The 24,266-nt window shown below is 38.4% G+C and overlaps 1 protein-coding gene across 2 annotated transcripts; it reads left to right on the plus strand.

Annotated features, from left to right (window-relative positions):
* Window positions 1-56: 56 nt before the first annotated feature.
* Window positions 57-23,404, plus strand: LOC136425574 (endothelin-converting enzyme homolog). 2 transcript variants are annotated; one of them, XM_066414493.1, is made up of 19 exons: window positions 57-420; window positions 7,396-7,550; window positions 8,506-8,703; window positions 9,225-9,353; window positions 9,808-9,984; window positions 10,455-10,520; window positions 11,161-11,277; window positions 12,043-12,129; window positions 13,068-13,195; window positions 13,649-13,871; window positions 14,702-14,878; window positions 15,558-15,661; window positions 16,180-16,290; window positions 17,068-17,135; window positions 17,794-17,918; window positions 18,498-18,656; window positions 19,384-19,460; window positions 19,848-19,946; window positions 20,744-23,404. In XM_066414493.1, exons 1-19 carry the CDS (start codon window positions 300-302, stop codon window positions 20,895-20,897), a joined length of 2,475 nt encoding a protein of 824 aa, XP_066270590.1. In that variant the 5' UTR covers window positions 57-299; the 3' UTR covers window positions 20,898-23,404. The 2 variants fall into 2 exon arrangements, with proteins under 2 accessions (XP_066270590.1, XP_066270589.1); XM_066414492.1 differs by lacking the exon at window positions 57-420 and adding an exon at window positions 4,627-4,928.
* The last annotated feature ends 862 nt before the right edge of the window (window positions 23,405-24,266 follow it).

Below are 24,266 nucleotides of genomic sequence, written 5' to 3' on the forward strand. Positions count from 1 at the left end.
GATCTGAAGTCGTCCACGTCCGGCTACAAGCAGTTGCACCCATGCGACACAACAATCTAACCGCCGAAAACTGCTCGCCTGTTGTAGAACGTCTAAATTAAATTAATCTGCCCTGGGGACTGGATATGGGTTACTCCTAACCAACCATTGATTTCTGCTCGCCATTGGACACTTGTCTGCAGCTTTGGTTACTTTTCCCACCGTATCTTGGCGTTAAAACAATGTCAGATCGTCACTGATGTCCAGAATAGGCACCAGAGAGCGTAGCGTATCGGGGAGATATTTAGTAGGCGGATAAAATGTTCAATGGAAGAAGGGAGAACCAAAACGCGATCCGTAAGCTGAGAGAACACTTCGCCAAAGATGTGTACGAAAAGGACGCTCAATTACACTGTGAACACGACGACGACTCTGATGATGGTAAGTTTACTTCATGTGTACAACATTTGCGTATGATAGAATCAAATTTAGGCTTCGTATTGATACACAGACGTTCTTAATTCGCACCTGTTGTCTTTAAGTTGTCGGTATGATTACAGGTACTTTGTTGCCGCAGGGACCAGTGTCCAGAAAAGTATCAAAAGTTATCTTATTTTCTTGCTTGCAAACAAGATCAACTAGAGTCGTTAAGTCATAAAAGGGGAGGTGTGAAAGAACTTATGTTTACAATGCCCTTATTGAAATGAATGGTTAAGCGTTAAGTTCGTTAAAGCTAGTAAAACGAATTAAGTGATTCGCTTATCTATGCTTTTTAAATACATTTTGTAGTTACATCTGGAGCAACAACTTGTAGACACAATGTTGCTTTAGACTTACTAGATTTCCAAAGATACGAATATATGGTGTTTTGGGGGTGCATACAGGCATTGGGAGGCAAAACAATAGGGAATATATTTACAGAGGTACTAGTATTCAAACGATTTCGTTTTGGCTTGAGGGAAGGGGAAAGGCTGCATTTAGTTTACTACAATACACTGGATTTAGACATGCAAATTTCGCAGAAATCTTGCGTGTCTGTGTGTGTATGTATGTGTGAGATGGTATGTGTGTGTGTGTGCGTGTGTGTGTGTGTGTGTGTGTGTGTGCCAGTGTGTGTGTGTGTTTGTATGTATGTGTGTGTGAGTTTGTATGTGTGTGTGTGTGTGTGTGTGTATGTATGTATGTGTGTGTGTGTATTTATATGCGTGTATGTGTGTGTGTTTGTGTGTGTGTTTGTACATGTGTTAGTTTGTATATGTTTGTGTATGTATGTATGTATGTATGTCTGTGCATGTGTGTGTGTGTGTGTGTATGTTTGTGTATGTAAGTATACGTGCATGTACGTGTGTGTTTTTGTGTTTCTGTGTGTGTGTGTGTGTGTGTGTGTGTGTGAGAGAGAGAGAGAGAGAGAGAGAGAGAGAGAGAGAGAGAGAGAGAGAGAGAGAGTCTACATGTATGTGTTTTTAAAGGATGAGAATACTAAATGAACAGCCCCTCTGATAGAATAATGCGTGATATAAGTCCTACATTTGTACTCAACATAAAGTCACACGAACATACAGTATATAACCATATCACATTACGAAACACGACAAGAAACACACGATCGAGTTGTTATAAGACACATGTTCGAAGAGGGCGTTTTGAGGTCATTTTCTGTCTGCCTTGGGCTGTTTCTTCTTGCATATCCAAGGTCACGACCCCTCTGGGACAATGTTTTCTTAATAAATATTACTGGAACTAAACCAGCACAGACAACAAAGCACATTGTAGTGCAAGACATCTTACTGTTATGAATCATTTGTTCATTGACACAGAAAAAATTGCGGTGAGGACTTTGGGCGTGTTTTAACCTTTCAATTTAAGTACGTTTCAATGACAACACACATAACACTTACATAAGATAGAATTAACCAAAGACTCGTTCGGAACAAACGTTAACTTTCAGATGTCAATTGAACGCAATCGATGTTGTTTTGGCTTCGGTAGTAATGTGCTACACATTCGACTGGAATATTCAATATATTTTAAAAAAAGGAAGCAGAGTAAGAAATTTGGAAAGAGTCTTAAAAGATAATGCTATGCTTTTAAAAAGCCCTACAGCCACCAGCAAATATCTATGTTTAGGTAAAGGCATGAGGGAAAGATTTTACGAAAGAATTAAATAGATAGGAAGATATTGTTGCTTAAAATTTTCACTAACGTCCGAACTTCTTGGATTTCACATCTAGGAAACATCCAAGGAGATTGTAAATGATCATGAATTTTTTTTTTTTATTCATCTATCTGCTTGTGTTGTAACACCTAGATACTCTCCAATTTGAGATTCGGCTCCGACTGGTTTTTGACGTTTTTTTAGACGTTTTTGTCGGGCTTACTATTTTCTCCCGTTTTCTTTATGTTTGGCCGTTGGACATAAAGAAAACTGGACAAAATACAAAGCCCGACAAAAACGCATGAAAACACGTCAAAAATCACCTAGATCCGAACATCTGCTTGTTTTGTAACATCTACACAGTTGCAAGACATGTTCCTTCAAGCGTATGACACTATAGATAGGGGTGACCCCCCTGACCTCAACTAAATAGTCAACAATCCACCCCTTATTGAACTCTAATACTCTTTAAACGCCAAAGAATCTTCAAGTGAAAATATTTCTACAAACCTTCGGCAAATATCTTAAAGATGTACACCTTAGACGACAAGACTTGGGGTAAGCCGTACACCCTGATCTTTAGCAGTTGAAAATTTGCTTTTTCTGCATGACAGAAGAACAGACAATTTCCCGCCAGGCATATACAGTAGTATCGGCATGTAGATCTGACCGGCAGGGTTCAGTCAGAGTTGTCTTTGGGCGGTTTGGGGGAAAATCATTACCTCCGTGAAATGGCGGTACTGTTTTCAATGGTCTGTGTGGCCACATGTGTGTGGACAGGCTAGGGGTTTGGCATAATTACCATGTTTGGGTTGCGATTATGTTTCTTTTGATTGGTATGTGTGTAGGTGTTGCAATCCCGAAGTTTGTGGATCTTCTAGTGGCTTCCATTGGTACTGCAGCGGCATTCTCGATTTTTGTATCTTCTGTTATGGACATAATATAAGATACCGTGAATAGTTTCATCAGGTTGGTTAGTCACTGAATAAAAATACTTTTTTACAGAACTAAAATAAAATAAAAATCATGTCATGATTAAAAGTACTCTTTTTACACAACCAAGTGATTTATTCCACCGACGTTTCGGTGACCATCTGTCACTTTCCTCAGGGCAATTCTGACTGGTTCACATTGCACTGCAGCACATCTTATATACCAGGATTTATTTCAATGGACTTAAATAGCAAACTTAAATAGATACTGACATGTGACAACCCCGCATGGAATACATAGGAAAATATATTAAAGAATGTCTAGACGATAGAAATTCCTCCAATGTTTGTAAGAACCCATTCTAAACCCGTACTATACACTCTTGTATTAGGTAGATAAGTCCTTAGATATTCATAGAACTGTAGTTATGTACCAGCCATACTTTGTACCTTGTACAATAATTGCGCAATTAAGTTACCTATAATACCGGCTATGACCTACATGTACTGTCCAACGACCGGTATTTTTGACCAATCACACGATACCCCGTCACATACTGTAGCTAAATTGTAGGGTTCAAAACTATGTCAAGGATGACAATTGTTTTAAAACGTTAGATATAGCACCGAATTTGAGACAAACATTCTCAAATGATATAAGATTACCATAAACACATAAGCAAGGTAAACAAGCTACTTTGATACTAATAGATTTGGGTCATAATTAAGTCATTCCAACACCAGAAAAAATTATTTGTTTTTATAAACAATAGACAAACTTTTATTGTGGAACGGCATCTTGTTAAATGCCTTGCGAATGGGCGTGTAGGGAGGTGCCCATCTGAGTGAGGCATTACAGAAACAATACATCATTGACACATTATGCAAATTGATCACCCCCTAGCAATAAATACCTTTACATGCCTTCCATCTGTTCAAAACGAGAGGTGTTACGAAATGAAAGTAAATTTTAGTAAAAAGAAGAAAACATTTTCGGAAAGTGTAGCGTCTATAGGATCAGTTCCTTCTTGTGAATGACTACAATTCTCCCTATTTTGCCATTTTCATGCAATCTCGCTAGGAACTATTTTTTGGTAGAAAATAGTTGTCTGCAAATGCCCCCGAGGAAATAATTTTCCTTCTGCCAAAAGTATGATGATCATATTTACAGAATTTTTTAACGTTTTCTGTGATTTTGATTCTTTCTATTTGCTCAGAACGAATTGAACATTTTTGCTTCATGATTTTTGTGCAAAAACGTAAAAGAATTATGTCCCAGAATGCATTGCCACTTGTTGCACTGGTCGGCAACTCTGAGGGGACAGGTGGAATGGCTGTTCCATTTACCATCGCCCCCTCTTAAATGGAAAAATCTACAAATTGATATATTTTATTGCTTCTTTACCAACAGAAAGTCGCAGACAAACGTAAATAGAAAATAAATTAAAAGAATATATTCGTAATAAAACTTATATCAACAGATGAAAAGATTTGTTTTTTCTATTCATAATTTCCTCCCGACGGGGTGCCGACGGCTCGTAGAACAGCACAGACAATTTCCCACACAAAGCAAAGTGGTGATTATTTCCCACCTTGCCAGGTCGACCCATATGTTCAAAACATCGTCTTAAAGTTAGTTTTGGCGTCTTCAAACGACTTTAAAGCCATGAGAAGGAAGAAGTAACAGTCTAAGATGGCGAAGAGGAGATCCTCAGTTGCTCAGTTGCTCTTGAGTTTTTCCAAACGCTCCACTGCGAGCTCGAGCAAGAAAAGCCAGGGAGGTTATAGAGACGACCTGTACACCTGGGACAAGGAGCCATTTTGTGAACATCTTGAAGAAGTTGAGAGTGAGAATCTCAAAGGTTTGCACCGATTTTTTTGGCAAGCGTTTATCAACTCTTGAGTGCTATAGCTACCATGACCGTACTGTATGTTCTTACTTCTATTTTTGTTGGTGAGTTGCTGGAGAAAGAAACAATATTTTCGGTTTCGGCTGAGTTGTTGAGTTACGCCAAAAATAATTACTCAAGCAACTGGATAAGATTTTGAAACAGTTTTGACTGTTTCAAAATCTTATCCAGTTGCTTGAGTAATTATTTTTGGCGTATCTTATTACCTGGATGTCTAACCTTCATCAACGAGTTGTTGAGTTGTTGACTAAATCATAGGGAGAGCTGTGAGGTGTGAATGGAAAAGATGCAGCGAAAAATACAGACGGGATTTGTATGTAGACAATAATCGACATCAAACGCGAAGATGCCTGTAACTTCATGACAGGATTGAATGTTTTCATTATTATGTTCTATACCTGGTTTAGACGCAAAATATGACAAAATTATGATCAGTAGAACATGAAACAACATTTGCACAAATGTGATGCGTATATTTCGGTAACGTTTTGAATACAGTCCTTAATGCTTTCTATATCTATATATGTACACATTTATCACTAGACAACATTTTCCTCGACTTAAGCCAGTGAAGGACCCGGGAATTTATAATAATCTTATTTTCTATTTTATCAGAGTCTACGAGAAAGCATTATATCAGGGAATCGAATTCAAGTAATATTCGCTAACAAGAAAATTCATAATCCAAAAAGTTCAAGTCGAACATTTGACTACTTTATAACATCTGTAATGCCTGCAAAGATGTGTTTCCATTTTGTTTAATGTCCTTTTCCCCAAATCTTTTTTGTTATGGACCAAGTATATTTTATTTTGAGGCCTGGACGTAGTCTTATTACGTAACCATATACAAAAAAATAGTTGAGGTTACGATTAAAGCTGTCTTTAAATATAACCGTTTCAAAACCAACGGAACTTACGGTGATTTGAAAGTAACAAGTACAATGTACTGTATTATTCCTGTGACACGTACAAGTCAACAAGATATCGAATGACGTCACATGTACCTTCGCAGCCCTTTTGAAAGGTCGGGTTAGTCAAATGACCTGGGGGTAAGGTGGGCACATATGTAAGACAATTCTTGATGTCCATGGCCTGCACGGGACATACTAGTACCTTCAAAACTTTAAACTTTTATTGAAAATCAACACAGCAGCACATCTGACATGGTACACAATGTAACTTTAGACAGTGCTGAATTGCGTTGACTTTTTATCAAGGACATGTCCTTGCTTTTTATATAATAGATTACAAAGCAAGACATCATTACTTCAACGAACAAAACTAAACAAGATCTGTATGAAATTCACGTAGTTAAAAGTTTCATACATAAGCAACATTTAAAAGACTCTCAGACAATGAGTGTAGATCAGGGCGGCATTAAACTAGGTTTTCAAGATCTTTAACGACCCTCACGATAAACGAGTTTTTGTGTCTCTCAGTCCGGCTGAGTGGAAGGAGGTATACGTTCCTGTGCCTCAGGTTATACCGTGGTTTCTCTCTAATTGGAAGGAAGATGTTGCAGGGATGGGAGGGATCTCTCAGTATCCTCTTCAGATCTCTTACTGAAGCCTCCCTTATCCTAGACTCAAGTGTGTGCTTGTGGTAGTCCACATATTCTAACATCGTAAATATTCTTTGAGTTTGTCAGCCTTCATAACTTTTGCTTCCTTCCTTTATGTATTGGAATGGAATATTGCATACAGACAAGCTAAACTACAAAAACACAGGGGAAACAATACAGTAGTTTCTGGTTAAGCGGCTTGAGGGTTAAAAATGATAGTAATTTGACTGTTTTTCTAATGAAATTTATAGTGAAGAAACTTGGCAATAGAGATTTAGTGTTGAATTCTTGTTAAAACAATTGCATGTTTCTGGATTTTATGTTTTGATTTTGTGGTACCACATTTGTCTTGTTGTAACATGCCATGCTATTTTTTGTCTCTGTTTATTTATTTGAAAAATTTAAATAAAGAAAGACTGCTAAAAAGTACCTTCAAATGAAGGTCTCTCTCGACATACGCGGAAGGCATAGTCCATTCTTGTTGGTCATTTCAGCCCAACTGCTTGGATCTAAGATAGATTTAAGATATGGAGACACGTTTTCGAAGTTTATTTTCTGGCCATATCTTTAGCGTTACAGAGTTAGGTAAAAAGTCCCTATATATTTGCATACAATTGTATATGCAGGAAACGTGACATTATTCATTCCGCAATACAAAGGTGTAGAAAAGTTGTCGGAACTTCATAAGCTATTTTTAGTGTCACTAGAACTTGGAATGTCAGAAAGTGGGGTCGAACGGCGATCGTGTGAGAGGTAGATGTAAACGGGTGGAACAGATGTGTGTGTGTGTGTGTGTGTGTGTGTGTGTGTGTATGTATGTCTACAAAATAACTGACAACTTGACTTTTCTCCTTACAGGGTCGTTTATCGACAGCAAGAAGAAGAAGGAAAGGGTGTTTTCCAACCGAGAGAAATGTCTCCTAGGCGTCCTGCTTGCTTTGCTGGTTCTTCTGATCGCCGCTGTGGCCTACCTTCTCTACATGCTGCTGCAGAACATGAACAAACCGAAAGGGGTAAGTTCTCAACATCCGTTTCTATAGTAACAAATTACACGTCATTTCCGCCCACAACGTAAAGCGCTTACCAATAAGCTTTCGACTTCTCTAGTTGATTTGACCCGAAGCCTATGTCATGTGACCTGAGAGGAAATGTGACGTCAGCAACGGGTCAAAGGTGCACGGTAGTCGGTATCGGCCCCCGTCTCTGTCTTTTTCACCATGTCGATTGCGGCCACAGATTAACCTTCTTACGAACTTCCGTGTCTATCTAGTATTTGTTTACGTACACAATACAAAAGACGCTCGATCAATTGGACTGTTTTTTTTAAACGGTCAGCCGTTTCATATAGCATCCACTATCTTTCGAAATCTATCCACTCAGTTGCTTTCAAACATTATTCAGTTACTTTCGTAATATGCTGTTACCGTATGATGTTTCATTTTTTCGCTGGTTATAATCTTCGCAGTTTGAGCGGTGAGCTCTTCACCACAAACTTAATTAAAGCCACCGCGAAAATGCCTGTTTTACCTTATGGTGTCGACCGTCTCTATCAAGGGATGGGAAAAGACTTGAATAGAAAGTTCTACAATTTCAGCATTTCTGCAGTATTTGTCTACTAAAGCCACAGTTACATACGTCGTACGTTTTTTTGTTGTTGTAGCGTACGATATTCAGAGAGGCTATGACAAAACCGACCGGAAGTTTATAGCGTCCCCCGACTCTATCAAGAGATGGGAAAAGATCTTGATAGAAAGTCTACAATTTCCGTATTTCTTTAGTATTTGTTTATTTAAGACACTGTTACATACGTCGTACGCCTTCTTTTTTTGTGTGCGCGTGTTGTTTTTTTGTAGCGAGGGTATGACAGCACCGATCGGAAGTTAATAGTGCCCCCCATCTCTATCAAGGGATGGTAAAAGACCTTGGATAGAAAGTTTACAATCTTTACATTTTCATTCCCCTCCCCAGTTCTTCTGTTTGGAGCCACATTGTGTGGAGGAGAGCGCTATGGTGATATCGAAGATGGACACGGAAGCGGTGCCATGTAACGATTTCTACCAATTCTCCTGTGGAAAGCATCTAAAGGAACTGGTTGTGGGAGCTGGGACAGCTAAATACGGCATACTGCAGCAGATGGCAGGGCGTAACTATGCTATCATGAGAAGGGTAAGAAACTGAGAGTTGATCTTGAAATAGATGTGCTACAAGTTTTTAGCAAAGTCGCATCTTAACCCTCATCCGACCGATGGATCTTTGCGCAAATCTTGTCGCATGGGGTCAAAAGGTAGCCTCCGATGCAGACTCCTTCCGGCTATTTTTCTTTTTCAAGTTACCGTTTGTTTTCTTATTACATTTTTGCCAGCAATAAGAAGGGGCAAATGTAATAAGAAAACGGTAACTTGGAAGAAAAAACAGTTTTGGTGCAAATAATTAATGCTCATTATCATAATTTATACAGAATTTAAGGAGAATCATTTTGCCCTAAAAATCTATAATACTCCTCTCATTTTAACAGTCTTGATGTCTCATATCTTCACAAAATGATGCTACAATAAAATAATAATAATACTAATAGCGTTATCCATACGGTCCGGTTATGGTTAATTGCATGTCTTTTCGATAAAGTCAATTATTATCTTATTTTGTTATTATTTTATGGCTAACTCATTTTTTTCCTTTGACCACAGGAACTAGGCATGCCTGGACATGTGTATAAGGGTAAAAATTCTTCAGCCATCGCTAAAGCCAAGATGATCTTCCAATCCTGTTTGAACGAAGTCGCTATTGAGGAAAAAGGCGGGAAACCACTTTTAAAGGTTAGTGTGCGTTGTCAATCAATCAATCAATCAATCAATCAATCAATCAATCAATCAATGATTTTAACCATCTAGCTATCAATATATCTAAATATACATACATCTATTTTCACTGTCACAATGAGAACTTTGAAACAACTGCATTTTCCTTGTTACTACTGCAAATTTCAAAATGTTCGCGATGGTCATATTTTGAATTCGTGGTTTTTGTAGTGACCTCTGAAATGCAAAACTGTGATGCTGCATATGTTTGTTTACATTTTATTGCTTCTGTACAACGGAATTGTTTAAACTTAAAACATTGCGAAACCCTCTTTTCCTGTCCTGTCATTTATATCTGTATCTATAGATATTAGCCGGTATAACCACCCTTCGGCGTAACACACCGGCTCCGCAGGTACGCAGCAATAAATGAATTTACAACAGTTTAAACCCCTGTCTTCCTCTCCCGAAGGTGATCGAGTCGATAGGATCGTGGAACATCAGTACAGACCCAGAGGGAGGGAGACTAAACCCCGACAAGTGGGACCTGACGGCAACACTTGTAAACGCACATAAACTCGGACCCAACCCGCTCTTCGGCTTCGGCATCAACGCTGATGACAAGAACTCTAAGAAAAACATCATGCAGGTGAGTTGAAATATTATATTGATCATATTTTATTTATTATATTAATAACCTCTTTGCGCTTCGGTCACAATTGCGCCGGTGCCCGTAGGGAGTGTAGCCCCGGCTGCATGGACCTCGAAGCCACACATTTGTCCCGGTGGACTGTCGGATACCGGGGGTATATCTTGGTGTTCTCACGATTAGCTTACAGCGTTACCGGGTCCCGGGTTGATTTTAACTCCGAGTTTTTGAAATGTAAAAAAATGGCCCGGGAGCTAGAAGGTGTCCCACGGGGCCACGTAGGGGTCACGCCCGAAAGTGAAAAAAACACACCTATTTTTTTCCGATCGTGACCGTAGCTTAAATAGTCGTAGAGGAGGCGGTCCACAAGAACATAATTACAACTGATATAAAGTAATGAAGTCCATAATCCCCAGAGCCTATTTTTATGTTATGAACATAGAGTTGATTTTCTCACATTTTCCACACAGTTTGCACAAGCTGGACTCAGTTTGAAGCATGGCAGAATGTATACGAACGCCAAGACTGCCGCAAAGGTTTGTGACATTTTCAGAATTTTCAGGGATGCAACCCAGAAAGTGTGATCTATAATTAGTAAGGTCATACAAATGTGCTAATCTTGTCATCGAGGGACACAACAGAACATATATCCTGAGCTAAGAATTGTAATATAAATTGTCTCCAAGAATTTTTGGAAGCACGCTGGATCAGTCCTACTCTTGTTGATAAGTGTATCAGCTTATGTACATGAAATAATGGCTATTTTACGATATCGATTGAAGATGGAATTGATATTAGGGGGGCCAATCCCCATGACGCACAGCGTAGAAAAGTCCAAAATACAGCATTCCTCTCATAAAAACTGCCACATCTGCTTTTAATAATAATAAAAATACTATTTCCGGATGAAAATTTACACATTTGGTAACAATACGGTCATCCTAAGAAAAATATTATAGTGACAAAGAATGCAATTGCGACTCTCAAAAATGTACAATAATTTCACAGACGAAATCTTCCTGGTTTCTTCGTTAACAAAACCATTGAATCTATATAATAGTGACTCCAATGATACCAACTGCGAAGAAATCTTATGTCTTAGTCTAAGACATAAGATTTCTTCGCAGTTGGTATCATTGGAGTCACTATTATATAATACTTTTATGCCGATTGCAGCTTAAAAAGGGCTGGTTGAACTACGTTGTGAAACTGGCAGTTTTACTCGGAGCAAAGGAGGATGACGCAAGACAACAACTGGAGGATGTGTGGGAGTTTGAAACTAGACTGGCCATGGTAAAACTTGATTTGAACTTTTATGTTAAGAGATACTTAAACTGACAATACAACATGTAACATTACATGTGTGTATAGTGCATTTATTACCCATTCTCAGTTCCAACTCCCAATGGTCGCTATACATACAAGTAAGTTGAAAATGGGCAGATACTGGGTTCGTTTACCTGGACTTTAATCGCTCGTTCTCATTTAAATGTACACATTTTGTAACTTCCGTTACCGTCTGAAGTAAGACGTTCCTGACATTAGGATATGCCACATATAAGGTGCCAAACTGTCGTTTTTATGACGACTTGAAACTTTTCTGACTTTTATAAACGACAGTTTGGCACCTTCTATGTGGCATATCTTAATATCAGGAACGTCTTACTTCAAACGGTAACGGAAGTTACAAAATGTGTACATTTAAATGAGAACGAGCGTAATGATTATGATCTACGAATGTAAGAACTTCCATGGTAGTCACTTACTAGTACTTTGATTTGATTATCCTTTATTCTCATTTTTATTTTCTTCCTTGTTCTCTCTAGTGTTTTATTATATGTGGATTCTCATTGTTAACCATCTACTTGCCATGTCACCAGTTTTTATTCACCTTTTTTGTACCAGTTTGATTGATGTAATTATTGTGTATTGTTTATTTTCACTTTCATATAAGTTCATGAATGATTCGTATGTCCTGTTTTGCACAACATATTGTCCTATTGTCTAGGAAAAAAATTTAAGGAAAGAATTATGAAAAAAATACTCTTCCTTTTGCAGATTGAGAAGGATAAGCCATCGAGAGGGGGTGTGTTTGAGAGGTACCACAAATGGCCACTGAAGAACGTGACAGCTCTTATGCCATCTGTAAGTCTGGTCTATTTATTTATTTATTTATCCATTTCTCTATTTATTTCTGTTTTATTAAGCCAGGGTGGCCCATCTCAGTGTAAAACACTGCTTTACAGTCGCACCCAGGAAGACATACATAACATGTGATATTAATACATACATGTAATGTAAATATATACAAATACATATTGACAAAGCCGTAGACCATACTCATAATCCATCTCTTGTTGTACTTGTGAAATTGACCAGCATCTAAAGGATATCAACTCGGCCCATGGCTAATCAGACCAACTAGGCTCAAAACTCAGTCCAATACCCTAAACATAACCGTAACCACACCTTCAACCCCGGTACCCCACCTTCAACCCCATCTTCAACTTCAACCCCAACCCTATCCCTAACCCATACCCCAAACCTAACTCCAACCCTAACCCCAACCCTAACCCCAACGTTAACCCTAACCCCAACCCTAACCCTATCCCAAACTCCAACCCCAACCCTAACCTCAACTAGAGTTTGGCCGAGTTGACTGGTCCGAGTTGGTAAAGGTCTGCATAGTCTTGATCCCCAATCTTAACTGTCGCAATTCTAATTTGGATATTTCGCAATTGTCATTTTGTCATTGGAAGCTTTCATAGCTTTACCATGGCAGATGAAAATGTCATCTTTGTTTGCATCGCATATACAACTTGGAAACCACCTTTTAACCTGAGTTGTAAAGGTTCGAATCCCCCGTTTGATCCACTCAAACGTACTGGAAAGCTACCTTACTCTTATTGATAAGTATTCTTTTAATGTGCTCGAGGTGTGGCTCGGTTCTTATCTATGAAATTCGTTGAGCACCAAATCACTCGGTCGCAGTGAGGTTGTCACCCTAATGGAATGAGGGTGTTACCGATGCACTAAGAATATTTGTCCAAATCACCAACATTGTTTACCTTTCCTTGTTTCAGATCGACCTGAACAAGTATGTAAAAGACATGCTGCTTGGACAGAAGGTTAGCCCTGACACCGAGGTGCTAGTCTACGACCCAGAGTATCTGCAGGAAATGTCAAAAGTCGTGGCCAACACCAGCAAAGAGTAAGTGCTCTTAGGAAGAATTCTCCTCTTTGACATAAACATCTTTATTTGTGTTCAAATTCCAAGAGAGAGTGCTAATGGGGCGACCCTTGGTCAATGCTGTATACAATAAAAGATTGATTGCTTGATAGATTGAATGAATGAATGAATGAATGAATGAATGAATGAATGAGTGATGAATGGACAAAAAACAAGATTAAACACGTCAGGAAGAAGCACTTTGAGAATGCAAAATGTGTCCATGCCAGCATGAAAGTTGGAGGAAAAATGAAACTGTTCGACCAATGAAAAAATTGGATCGAGAATCCAATTTTTCGAGTTGACAAACAGTTTAATTTTTCCATATTTTACATGGCAGTATACATGTATATTTTGTCCTGCAAGACACATGATTTGTATCTTCCTATAATGGGAAAGCAATGATTACTGAGAGTATGCCATCTTTCTGTCCAGGGTTTTAGCCAACTACATTGTCAACCAGATCAACCAGAACTTTGCCCCTTTCCTGTCTCTGAACTTCCGCATCGCCAGTCTTGAACTAGAGAAGGTTATACGGGGTACACGGTCGACGCCGTCCAGGAGTTTTTACTGCACATCGATAACCAATAAAAGGGCGGGGTGGGCCACCGGCGCAATGTTTGCAGACAAAACCTTCAAAAAAGGCCACTTTGACAAGGTAAGTGATTACCATGATATCACTGTGTGATTCGGGGTTGTTTTTATTCAAAACTGAATGGAAACTTGAGTTTTGTATAAACTTTGTTCAGTGAAACATAGAGTATACTGGTCTAGCAAGAGCAATGTCATTCTCTATTAAAGTGAGTTAACAACAAAAGAGGAATACCTGGGTTAGACATGTACATAGTCACTGTCATAAAGCCCCCGTCACAAATAAGAAATTCAGATCGGCCGACGTGTTGGCGAGCTTCAATTGTGCATTTTCGGCCGAAGTACGGCCGACGTCCTGTCGATTAGGCGGGCTTTGGACGATTTTTTGAAATAAAAGTTGATCCAAATATTGGCCTTTTACCGGGTTAGTCGATACTGACTTCGTCCATGTCCAAGAGATGGTACCATCTCATGGGGGATTTTTAGTTTTTAGTGTTCAATGGACGTCGCCCGAGATCTTCATTGGAAAATACGGTCGACGCTCGGGCGATTTTGAAATTCGGCGAGCTTCGGGCGATCTACAAAGTCGGCCGACGCTCGCATGAATTGTGACGCCGGCTTAATAGCAAGTTACAGCATATTCTCTCTCTACATATACATATATATGTATATGTATATATATAAACATACATATGTATATATACTAAACAAAGCTATATAAGATAGGTACTCATTTTCACCTAAGTCATTTGAGAAAATAGGTGTAAAGTACCTTTCCAAAGGACACAACATTGGAGCCTGTTTGGGATTAAATACCAGAACCTTTAGAGTGAGCAACTCTAATCACAAGACCACTTTGATAACAAAGGTTTTATGTTTCGTTCAATATTTTTGCAGGCAAACAAAATGTTGGACGGTATAAAAGAACAGATGAGACTGACCATAGAACATGCTGACTGGATGGATAACCAAACCAAGACAACGGCGCTGGAGAAACTCGCTGCCGTCAGGCGAATGATCGGGTATCCTGACATCGTCGACGACGCAGCTAAACTAGACAAGTACTACGAAAAGGTTGGTGGCATTCAACTTTTTTATTTCTTTTATTTCTATTTATTGTCAAATGCTACAGTACATTTCACTGACTCTTGAGGCAGCGTAGCTGATATTGGAGAGTCGACACTTATGGACAGACAGATACATAGGCAATGGAAATCCAACTTGTTGTCATGGTGATAAGTGCGATCAACTTTGTTGGACAAATTCAATTCGAAACTTTTATCTTTAGCTCAAAGATTCTTGATACTTATCATAATGTAAATACAGATTACTAGAGATTACTGTACTCAGGGTTTTTAAGTCATGGTCCACTGTGCATTATGGTTTTCAAAAACAGCTATTTCCGCAGTACAATGATGTCTCATTGAATATACTTTAAATACACTGCGAATTATCTCAATTCCCAGTACTCCCAAATTCAATGTGACCATCATTATGTAGCATTTCATTTGATAAATAGGCAAATATATCAAAGAATGTTTTGACCTTAGAACTAGTAATATAAGTGAAACGTTAAACTCGGCATGTTGAATTATCTACATACTTGTACGTAGTAGGTAAATTCTTTTGTATTCAATTGTTTGTTTGCATGTATAGTTGTAGAAGACCTTGCGAAAGTCGCTGTACTTTTGTTATGTCAATGAAAATTGTTGTTTCCAGCTCTAAGTATGTTGACATGTTGTCTCTCCCACAGCTGGTTGTAACAGAAGACGACTTTGTTAGCAACGTGCTGCTCGCCCAGAAATTCAACCTGGATCAAATAATAGCAAGATATGGAAAACCTGTGGACAGATCAGAGTAAGGGTTTATTTTTTTGGGGGAAATCAAATTTCATATTTCTCTTTTCTATACTTCTACTGTGCAAGGGAAAACATAGCACAAAAATGAATAAAACAATGCAAGAGTTGGATAGTTTTATCATAAGTCTTTCAAAAAGAAATATTGATAAGCAATAATTATGTATTATCATTTTTACTGTGTTGGGCCAAAAACAGATAATCTAATATAATGATTGTGTGTTATTTTCTCAAAAACACCTTGAAAAAGTTTTTTCACTATCCTTTTCTTCTTTTTTTGGGTGGTCTCTTAAAACTACATCTTATTTGCTAACGCCTGTTTAACCATTAGGCTGCTAAGGTAGCCATTAGGCACCAAATATGTATTGATTATAGGATAGGCTGCTGTAAAAGGGTTAAAATCAACATTTTACAATATAACGGGCCCCTCACACTTGTAAAATCATACACAATTCCAAAGTATATGCTGTTGAAAATGAACTTTAAAAGCCCTACATCTAAGCTACATTTGTTTTCCAGGTGGCATATGAAACCAGCAAAGGTGAATGCATACTACAGTCCTAGTAGCAACTTAATGGCATTTCCCTCTGGCATCCTTCAAGCACCTGTCTATGGACCTGACTTCCCAATGTAAGTATCATCATTTAAGTAACTTTGAATGTCATTTTTTAACAATTAAAGTGGCATCGTGTTTCGCCCCAAACCAAGAGGTCCCGGGTTCGAAACCACCGATAATTGCTGTGCCCTTGGGAAAGGCACTTTACACAGCTTTCCTCACTTCACTCAGGTGTAAATGAGTACCTAGCTTTGGTTAGGGACATCCCTCGGATAAGACGTTAAAATGGAGGTCCAGTGTTTGAGGAGAGCCACACCTCTTGCACATTAAAGAACCCACCGCACTTATTGAAATAAGTAGGGGTCCTTCCCGGTGTGAGTGGATTATATAATTCGTCCGGATATGCAGCTTGTACTCTTCAGTACAAACCTGGTGTGTTACGCCTTGAGGCGGTTTACCGGGTATGCAATACAAACAAACAAAAACATTCTTTGACTATAAAAAATTTAGATTTTGCTAGACATTTGTACTGATATTTCATATTTACCCTTTGTAAAGTTGCAAATGACTTGTATCAAATGACTTATAGCTGAACATGTACAAGTGACCACCTCTACATAAGGACCACCTTGCCAATGTCACAATTTTTTGTTGGTCCCTTGATTTTTTTTTCATTGACACAAGCATTAAGAATCCAGTCTATAGTGACCACCTGTCCACATAGACCATGTTTTATACGTCCCCTGCATGAGTGCTCTTCTTGGGCAGTTTGGACTGTTTGATAATTTTGGAAACTTCAGTGTTTATTAAACAATTATATAATGATTTAACCCAATCTCCATTTTTTTCAGGGCATTCAACTTTGGAGCAATAGGAGCGGTGATGGGGCACGAGTTAACACACGGGTTTGATGATCATGGTGAGTTAATATCAACTCATGGTTAATTTTCATATAATTATAATAATCATAATATCATGTCTATGTCAGCTAAGGAGGTATACCACTGAACTGCACCTAATTGTGCCAAATTGCACCAAAAAGCATTCGCAAAGTCATCTGAAATTGTGACACAATCACTGCAAATTTGTTTTTCATGAATTTCAATAATTGTACATCGGTCTACTGCCATTTCCAACAATTGAAAATAATTTTGTATCTGATTTGGAGCCAAACTGAGAATGTGACATTCCGGGGGCAGCCATTTTGTTTGTAGGGGTCACATATTTTACCAGTGTGTCGCACGTCATTGGGACTAGTGACAAGGAAAAATTGGCAAAAATTCATAAAGCAGCCGCAATAATTTGGCGCAATGGACCATTCCAGCCAAACACCTTGTTCAAAAACAGCCCTTGATGGACAAAAATAGCCGTTGCCGCTAGGCCATCAATAATGCCGACTGACATAATTTGGTGAAGGTATGAAGTCGTGGAACTCTACTCTATCAGTAGGACTTTAACATTGAGAGGTCAGGTTATTACAGTTTAAGGTCCTATAACTATTAGGTCTTATAATGTAACAGTTGCACGTAGATAAACAACTGAACTTTTCTTAACTCCAAGCCTTCACTGTCTTGCAGGAAAATCTTTTGACAAGGATGGGAACCTAAGAAACTGGTGGACGGACGAATCTTCGAAAAACTTTAAAAAGAAATCACAGTGTCTACAGAATCAGTACTCTAAATACACAGTATATGGAGAAAACGTAAGTAAACAGTTACTATTACTCACTGGAAAATGGGTACCTGACTTTGGTTGGGGAGGTAAAAGGTGGAAGGAGAGGGATGGGCTCTGCCTTCTAGTACAATGCCTAGTAGACACCATGGATAATACCTCACTGCACCTACAGCCTCAAAAAGGCTATGGGACTACCTATAGACCTCTTCTGACCTGGGTCTACAATTTTTATCTCCATGAAAAAAATACTTTTTCATGGGGATACTGGTTTGAGTGTGTTTTTGCGTGTGTGAATGTGTGTGTCTCCGGATGCTTAAAGTCAGCATAACTGAAAAACGTGTAGATGGATTGTTATGATATTTAGTATGTGGGTAGGTGTTGGGAGGAGAAAGGTCAAGGTCGATTTTGGGCCCCCTGGTATGTGTCACTGTAACTGCAATGGCGTATTTGTCAAAATCTTCTAAGGAGAATAACTGAATACCATATTGGTAGGTAACTGGAATGACATACTTGTGGCATTTGGAAGTCATGTGACAGTGAACATAGTTGAATATGAATTATGCAAATGTAGGCCTAATTTTTTTGTTTTGTTTTGATGGTTTGCTAGGTTAACGGTGAAAACACAATCGGAGAGAACATAGCAGACAACGGCGGTATTAGACTTGCATACAGGGCGTACGAAAGCTGGCTCGTATCCAACAGGGACACGATACTACCCGGACTGAACAAAACTTCTGAACAGCTGTTTTTCTTAGGCTGGGGACAGGTATGTTTTAATCATCATCTTCTGTAGGTATATATGGAATTTTAAGACGGACAGATCTAATCTATATACATTGTCTACTACGGATATATACATAATTGCATTTTTTTTTCTTTTGTGAGTAAAGCAAAGTAAAGCACTTACTTTTTGTTCGTAATGCAAATGATAATGATAACAATTAAAATTTTCAGACCTACCTTGTCAACTCTTAAGTTGAAAGTTTCTTTAACAGTGAGCAGATTAAATTTGGACTGAGCAGTTGTGTTTAGACTAATCCTTCTAGACTATCACATTTCATACCTATGGGTCAGATATTGTGTGGAAAGGTTCTCTGTTACATGATGGATCATAATACCACCCATGAAAGATTCCTAAATTAGGGCCTGCAAATGTAGCCTGTGTAGATGGCTGAGTGTTTAGGCTAGTGGACGCAGGATCAAGTGGTCCTGGGTTCGACTCCCGGCTAGAAATATACCACGGTATGCATTGCATCCTTGGGAAAGGCACGACTTTTCAAATTCCACCCGGGTGTAAACATGGGTACCTGACTTTGGTCGGGGAGGTAAAAGACAGCGGAAGGAGAGGGTTGGGCTCCGCCTCTCAATACTGTGCTCAAGACACATTGAAAACAACCCACTACCTCTATGGTCTCAAAAAGGCTATGGGGCCTTATTTACCTGAAATGAATAATTACTTAGTTAAACCCTGTACTCTGTTCCATTTTCTACAGACCTGGTGCACCTACTACAAAGAACAATATGCGAAATACTTACTGTACTCAGACCCACACAGTCCTGCAAAATACAGGTAAGACATCTTAAACCTTTCTGATAATTATGAGCATGAAATAACAGTTACTGCTCTTTTATAAAAGATAGAAATTCCAATCTACCACTTCTATTTCACTAGTAGGTATCTTATTGCACTGTATTCATGGCATACATTGAGGATTTCATTATAAAGTGTTTGATACATTTTTGTTCCATTTTTCAAATGCGTTATGTACAATTTGCTTGCTATAGACGGTATAGTGAGCAGGGTTCTGATCAATATTATGTAATTTTTTATATGTTGAGGATTTCGTTATAAAGTGTTTGATGCCATCGTCTTCCATTTCTAGAATACTTTTAATAGAATTTGTTTGCGATAACAGTTGTTGTTTTTTAACAGTTGTTGTCGTTGTTGCTTTTTCAGAGTGAACGGCCCGCTTGCTAACTTCCCGAAGTTTGCGGAGGCATACACATGTCCGTTGGGCTCTATCATGAATCCCAAGGACAAATGTGTCGTCTGGGGGTGAGTTGTTTGTTTGTTTGCTTGTTTGTTTGTTTGTTTGTAAATTACCTGGTGAAATAAAACAACATGTTTTGCTGTGTAGCCAAACTAACCACCTTGCTTCTTCATTAGATACTTCTAGATCCCATAGACACGATAATCACAAATTTCATGAAAGCCTTTGACAAAGTACCCCACAATCATTTTCTCCTGAAACTACACAACTATGATATTTGAGCTGAGGTAAAGATAATTACCTACAGAAATATAAACAAAGGTTAGCAGTTGGGGGGTGGGGCAATCAGACTGGATGGTAGTGTAGATCTAGAGTACCTCAAGGCAGTGTACTTGGACCTCTTCTGTTCCTTATCTACATCATGACTAGGCAGGCAATCTCAATTCCAAATTCAACTTCTCCAACTTTTGCCCTGTCTCTCTCCAGGCTAGAAATTGGATTCAGAAATTCTTTTCTGCACTTTCTTGTGACTCAATTTCAAAGGTTTCACACAAGACCAACATGGCAGAAATGTTTTTTTTGTCTCTGGTGCTAGTGTTCATTCGTTGATTGATTTATGCATTATAATCCTGAGAAAATAAGTTGACCACAGGTACACGAGTTGAAAAAAGTAATGGTAACCTAGTTTGTCGGGGGAGTCTTTTTTTTCTTCAAGTGCAGCAAGAAATGAGAAGCGCTCGAACCTCAGACTCAGAGGACGAAGCATGATGCTTTTACGTTTGCTGTCAGTTAGAAATACCCGTATTGTAACGGTTTTAATCTACCAGTTCCAAGTCCTAATAAAGTTTCCGTTGTTCTACAGGAAGTCCGAGTGTCCAGACGGAGAGTGCAAAAAGGAGCAATCGAAACGCGGCGGCTTTCTGGACTGGTTGGAGCTGGATGCGTATGAAGATGACGACGAACCACCACCAAACTGGCTAGAGTTAGACACAGAAAACATCGAAAACCCACAATAACATTGAAATGTTCCCAGCATGTAGCAATGGTGTCCCAAATACTATCAACAGACATTTGTAGCTAGCCAAACATACTAAAAGATCATCAAAACTTAACTCTTGTAGGGCATAGTTTGCTTGTAGCCTTTTACATAGCCTATAAAAAAGCTACAAGAAAAATACACCCTACAAGAGTTGTCACAGCTATTTTAAAACTTGTCTTGCATTCAACAACCTTTGATGTTAAAACAGCTGTATTCCCTCAAAAAAGATTACAGATTTGAGATATCAGGTTTCTGATTGACAGTTTTCTGGGACATCATGGCATGAAACTTAAGCTCATTATTACATCACAGTTGACTTGACCAAGGTAGATAAAAGTATGACGGAAACAGAAGCATCTTAGTCTTTGTCTTGTCTCTGTTATGTCTTGAGTGGCTGTGTGGTTTATATTTATACAAAGAATATAATACATGTATTTGATAAAGGTTGGTTGGTGTTTGTGGCCTAGCTGTTAGACTAGCGGACACCGGATCGAGAGGTCACGGGTTCGACTCCCGGCTAGACGTTGTGTCCTAGGGAAAGGCACTTTACACGACTTTCCTCACTCAACCCAGGTGTAAATGGGTACCTGACTTCGGTTGGGGAGGTAAAAGGTGGTGGAAGAGAGGGATGGGCTCTGCCTTCCAACAACCCACTGCCCCTACGGCCTGAAAAAGGCTATGGGATCTTTCCCCTTTTACCCTTTCTATGGTTGGGTGGTAAGAAAAAAATCATTCTATGAAATGGAGAGGGGGGCTTAAATTATTTTTTCTATATACTAGCTAGAAAAAGAAGCTATGCTTAACATTGCACTGCCTGAGTAACAAATTCATTTCTAGTTGAAAGCTTGCATTGAGCGACCAAACAAGTTCAGGTCACAAAAATTGACAATCTTCCTCAACCTAACAAAGTATATCTAACATAATATATGCACCTACTAGTACTGTTGACTGGACATGGTGACATTGTGGATCGCCTGGTGAGAAAATCATCAGGGACAACTGGCAGAACTATCTATAAAAGTATATGGGGCCTTGGAATATGTAAATTCAACAGCATGACCATTCCTATGCAAATAAAGTCTTGAAAAAGGGCTGATCTTTAAAAAAACAGGGCATCTTGGTTGTGGTAACATCATACTAAAATGGAACAGTGTTAGCCTCCATTGCTGACCCCACTGGACATTTTTTGTCCAAATTTATGCAGTTTTCTGATAGCTACTAGCCTAAGTTGCAAACTCCCTAAGGCTGTTTACTTTGAACTTATTGTTGTTTGTTTTGTTGTTTTATTGGGATCTCCATTAGTGTTCGATTATTACAATCTTACACAATTCTACCTGGAGTCCATTCACATTGATACATCAAAATCAAAATACAAGAAGAAAACATATACAAATGATAGACAGTCATGACCAAAATCACATGTGATACAAGACATCTACAATACAGACAGTAATGAACAAAATTAAATGAGATGCAATAAAAAGAGCGTGAGGGGTCAGAGGTCAACTTGAAATACATAATGTACATACATTCAGCTACCACCAGTGTTGTAATGGCTTATTTGTGTACTTAAGTGTGTCGTTTTCTTGTTACATTTCTTATTTATCTATGAAAGGTTATCAAAGCGTGTAAAAGGAAAAATGTGATAATGAACGGTAACTTTAAACAGAAATAGCCGGAGGGTGTGTGCAACTGAGGCAAGATAGCTACTGCAATTTGATCACTTGCCGAGATATGATTGCTGTCCATGTGGGTCTCAGGGAACGGGATTAAAAAGAAGTCAGACCGCGATCAGTTCTCGGAAAGTATTCAGAACCTAAGACATTTGCAGTACATACTGATATCCAAACAGATCCAACTCAGTCTGTGTTTTACACGTTTTTGGTGGTATTTACTAGGTCTTTTTAGTGATGCATCTTTGTTTACTCCCTATATTCTTGTGAAAAAGGTGCAATACTGAAAAGAATTGTGCTAAATGCCACGAAATAAAGTCCAAAATACTGAGACAGATCCAACATTTGCTTGGAGATTTGTAGATGCTTGTTGCGAAAACATTGAGGATTTAGAAAATCTAACAGACTTCAGACATAAATATCACTGTAACCATAAAAGCTATTGCAAAAACAACAATAAAATGATATAGAGCAAAATATGGTCTTTCAAATGACATGCAAAACTTTATTTCACATTCAACAAGTTGAAACAAAAGGTTTAAACTAAAATTAAAGACATCTACCAAGATTTTCCAAATCCCCATTATTTTCCATATTTATGGTGATGAAATTTTTGTTGTATTTTTAAAGAACTAACAGTCCATGTGTATATAACTCCAAATGCTGTATTTGAAATCAACCCAAGAAGCCATGTATGTATCATTTGTGACATATATTGAACCATTGTTTCGTTTTAACAACTAGGGTAGTTTAGTACAGTACATAGTACATGAAACAAATGTATGGAGAAATAAACAAACTTTTCTTACAAGTCCATCGCATCTGTGTCCATTTTCAAAATTGATCTGAGTGTCAAAGTGTCCTGGTATCATGCTGAAATATTAGATACATTATAAAGTATATCACGTTTATGAAGTTTAAACATACAGGTTAACAATATATAAAGACAATTCAAACTCTACAACTAGATAAAACTCAGAGATTTAATTTACAGTTCCAATGGTGTTGTCTTACCATAGGAACTATCATAACGATTTACATTTTAATGACATTTGCATACCTTTCTGACGAGTTAGTGTCCTTGACATGTTCAGTTTTCCCAGTTAGAATTACTTAAGCATTCGTATTCGTTTAACCCAAGTTCATTTCAGTGACGCTGAAGAAGAGTGATGGATGTCACTTGAAACGTACGTTTTTAAATCTCCAAATTTTATCCAGTTGTGGAGTTTGAAAATGTCTTTATATAAAGTATATTGGAGACCAATTTGATTTGCGGATTGGAAAAGCTGCTCTTAAAAGCAAAGAAAATGTATCTTCATTTTCTTAGCTCGAAAAAAAAAGCTAACCTTATACTGCTCTGAAAATATAAAGACAGGCACTATGTTTGCTATATAAAGATTCAATATAGAAGAACCTGGTAAATTCCCCTACCTGTTTTCCACATTTAACCTTCTCCCTGCTGCCTAACTCTGTAACTAAAATAGAGAGAATAGGTTGCCAAATGGCTACTTCAGTGTGCTAAAGGTTAAACAAAATGAAAGGTGGACCATGGCTTACAATGTCCAGTCTAAAAGACTGCAACCCTTTCCAGTAGCATGTAAGTCGGGTGAGTGACAACAACTGGGATTCGAACTCCCAACCTCTTGATCCAGAGGCACGGCCACTTACCACTG

This window comes from Branchiostoma lanceolatum, chromosome 19 (assembly GCF_035083965.1).
Source record: "Branchiostoma lanceolatum isolate klBraLanc5 chromosome 19, klBraLanc5.hap2, whole genome shotgun sequence".
Lineage (NCBI taxonomy): Eukaryota > Metazoa > Chordata > Leptocardii > Amphioxiformes > Branchiostomatidae > Branchiostoma > Branchiostoma lanceolatum.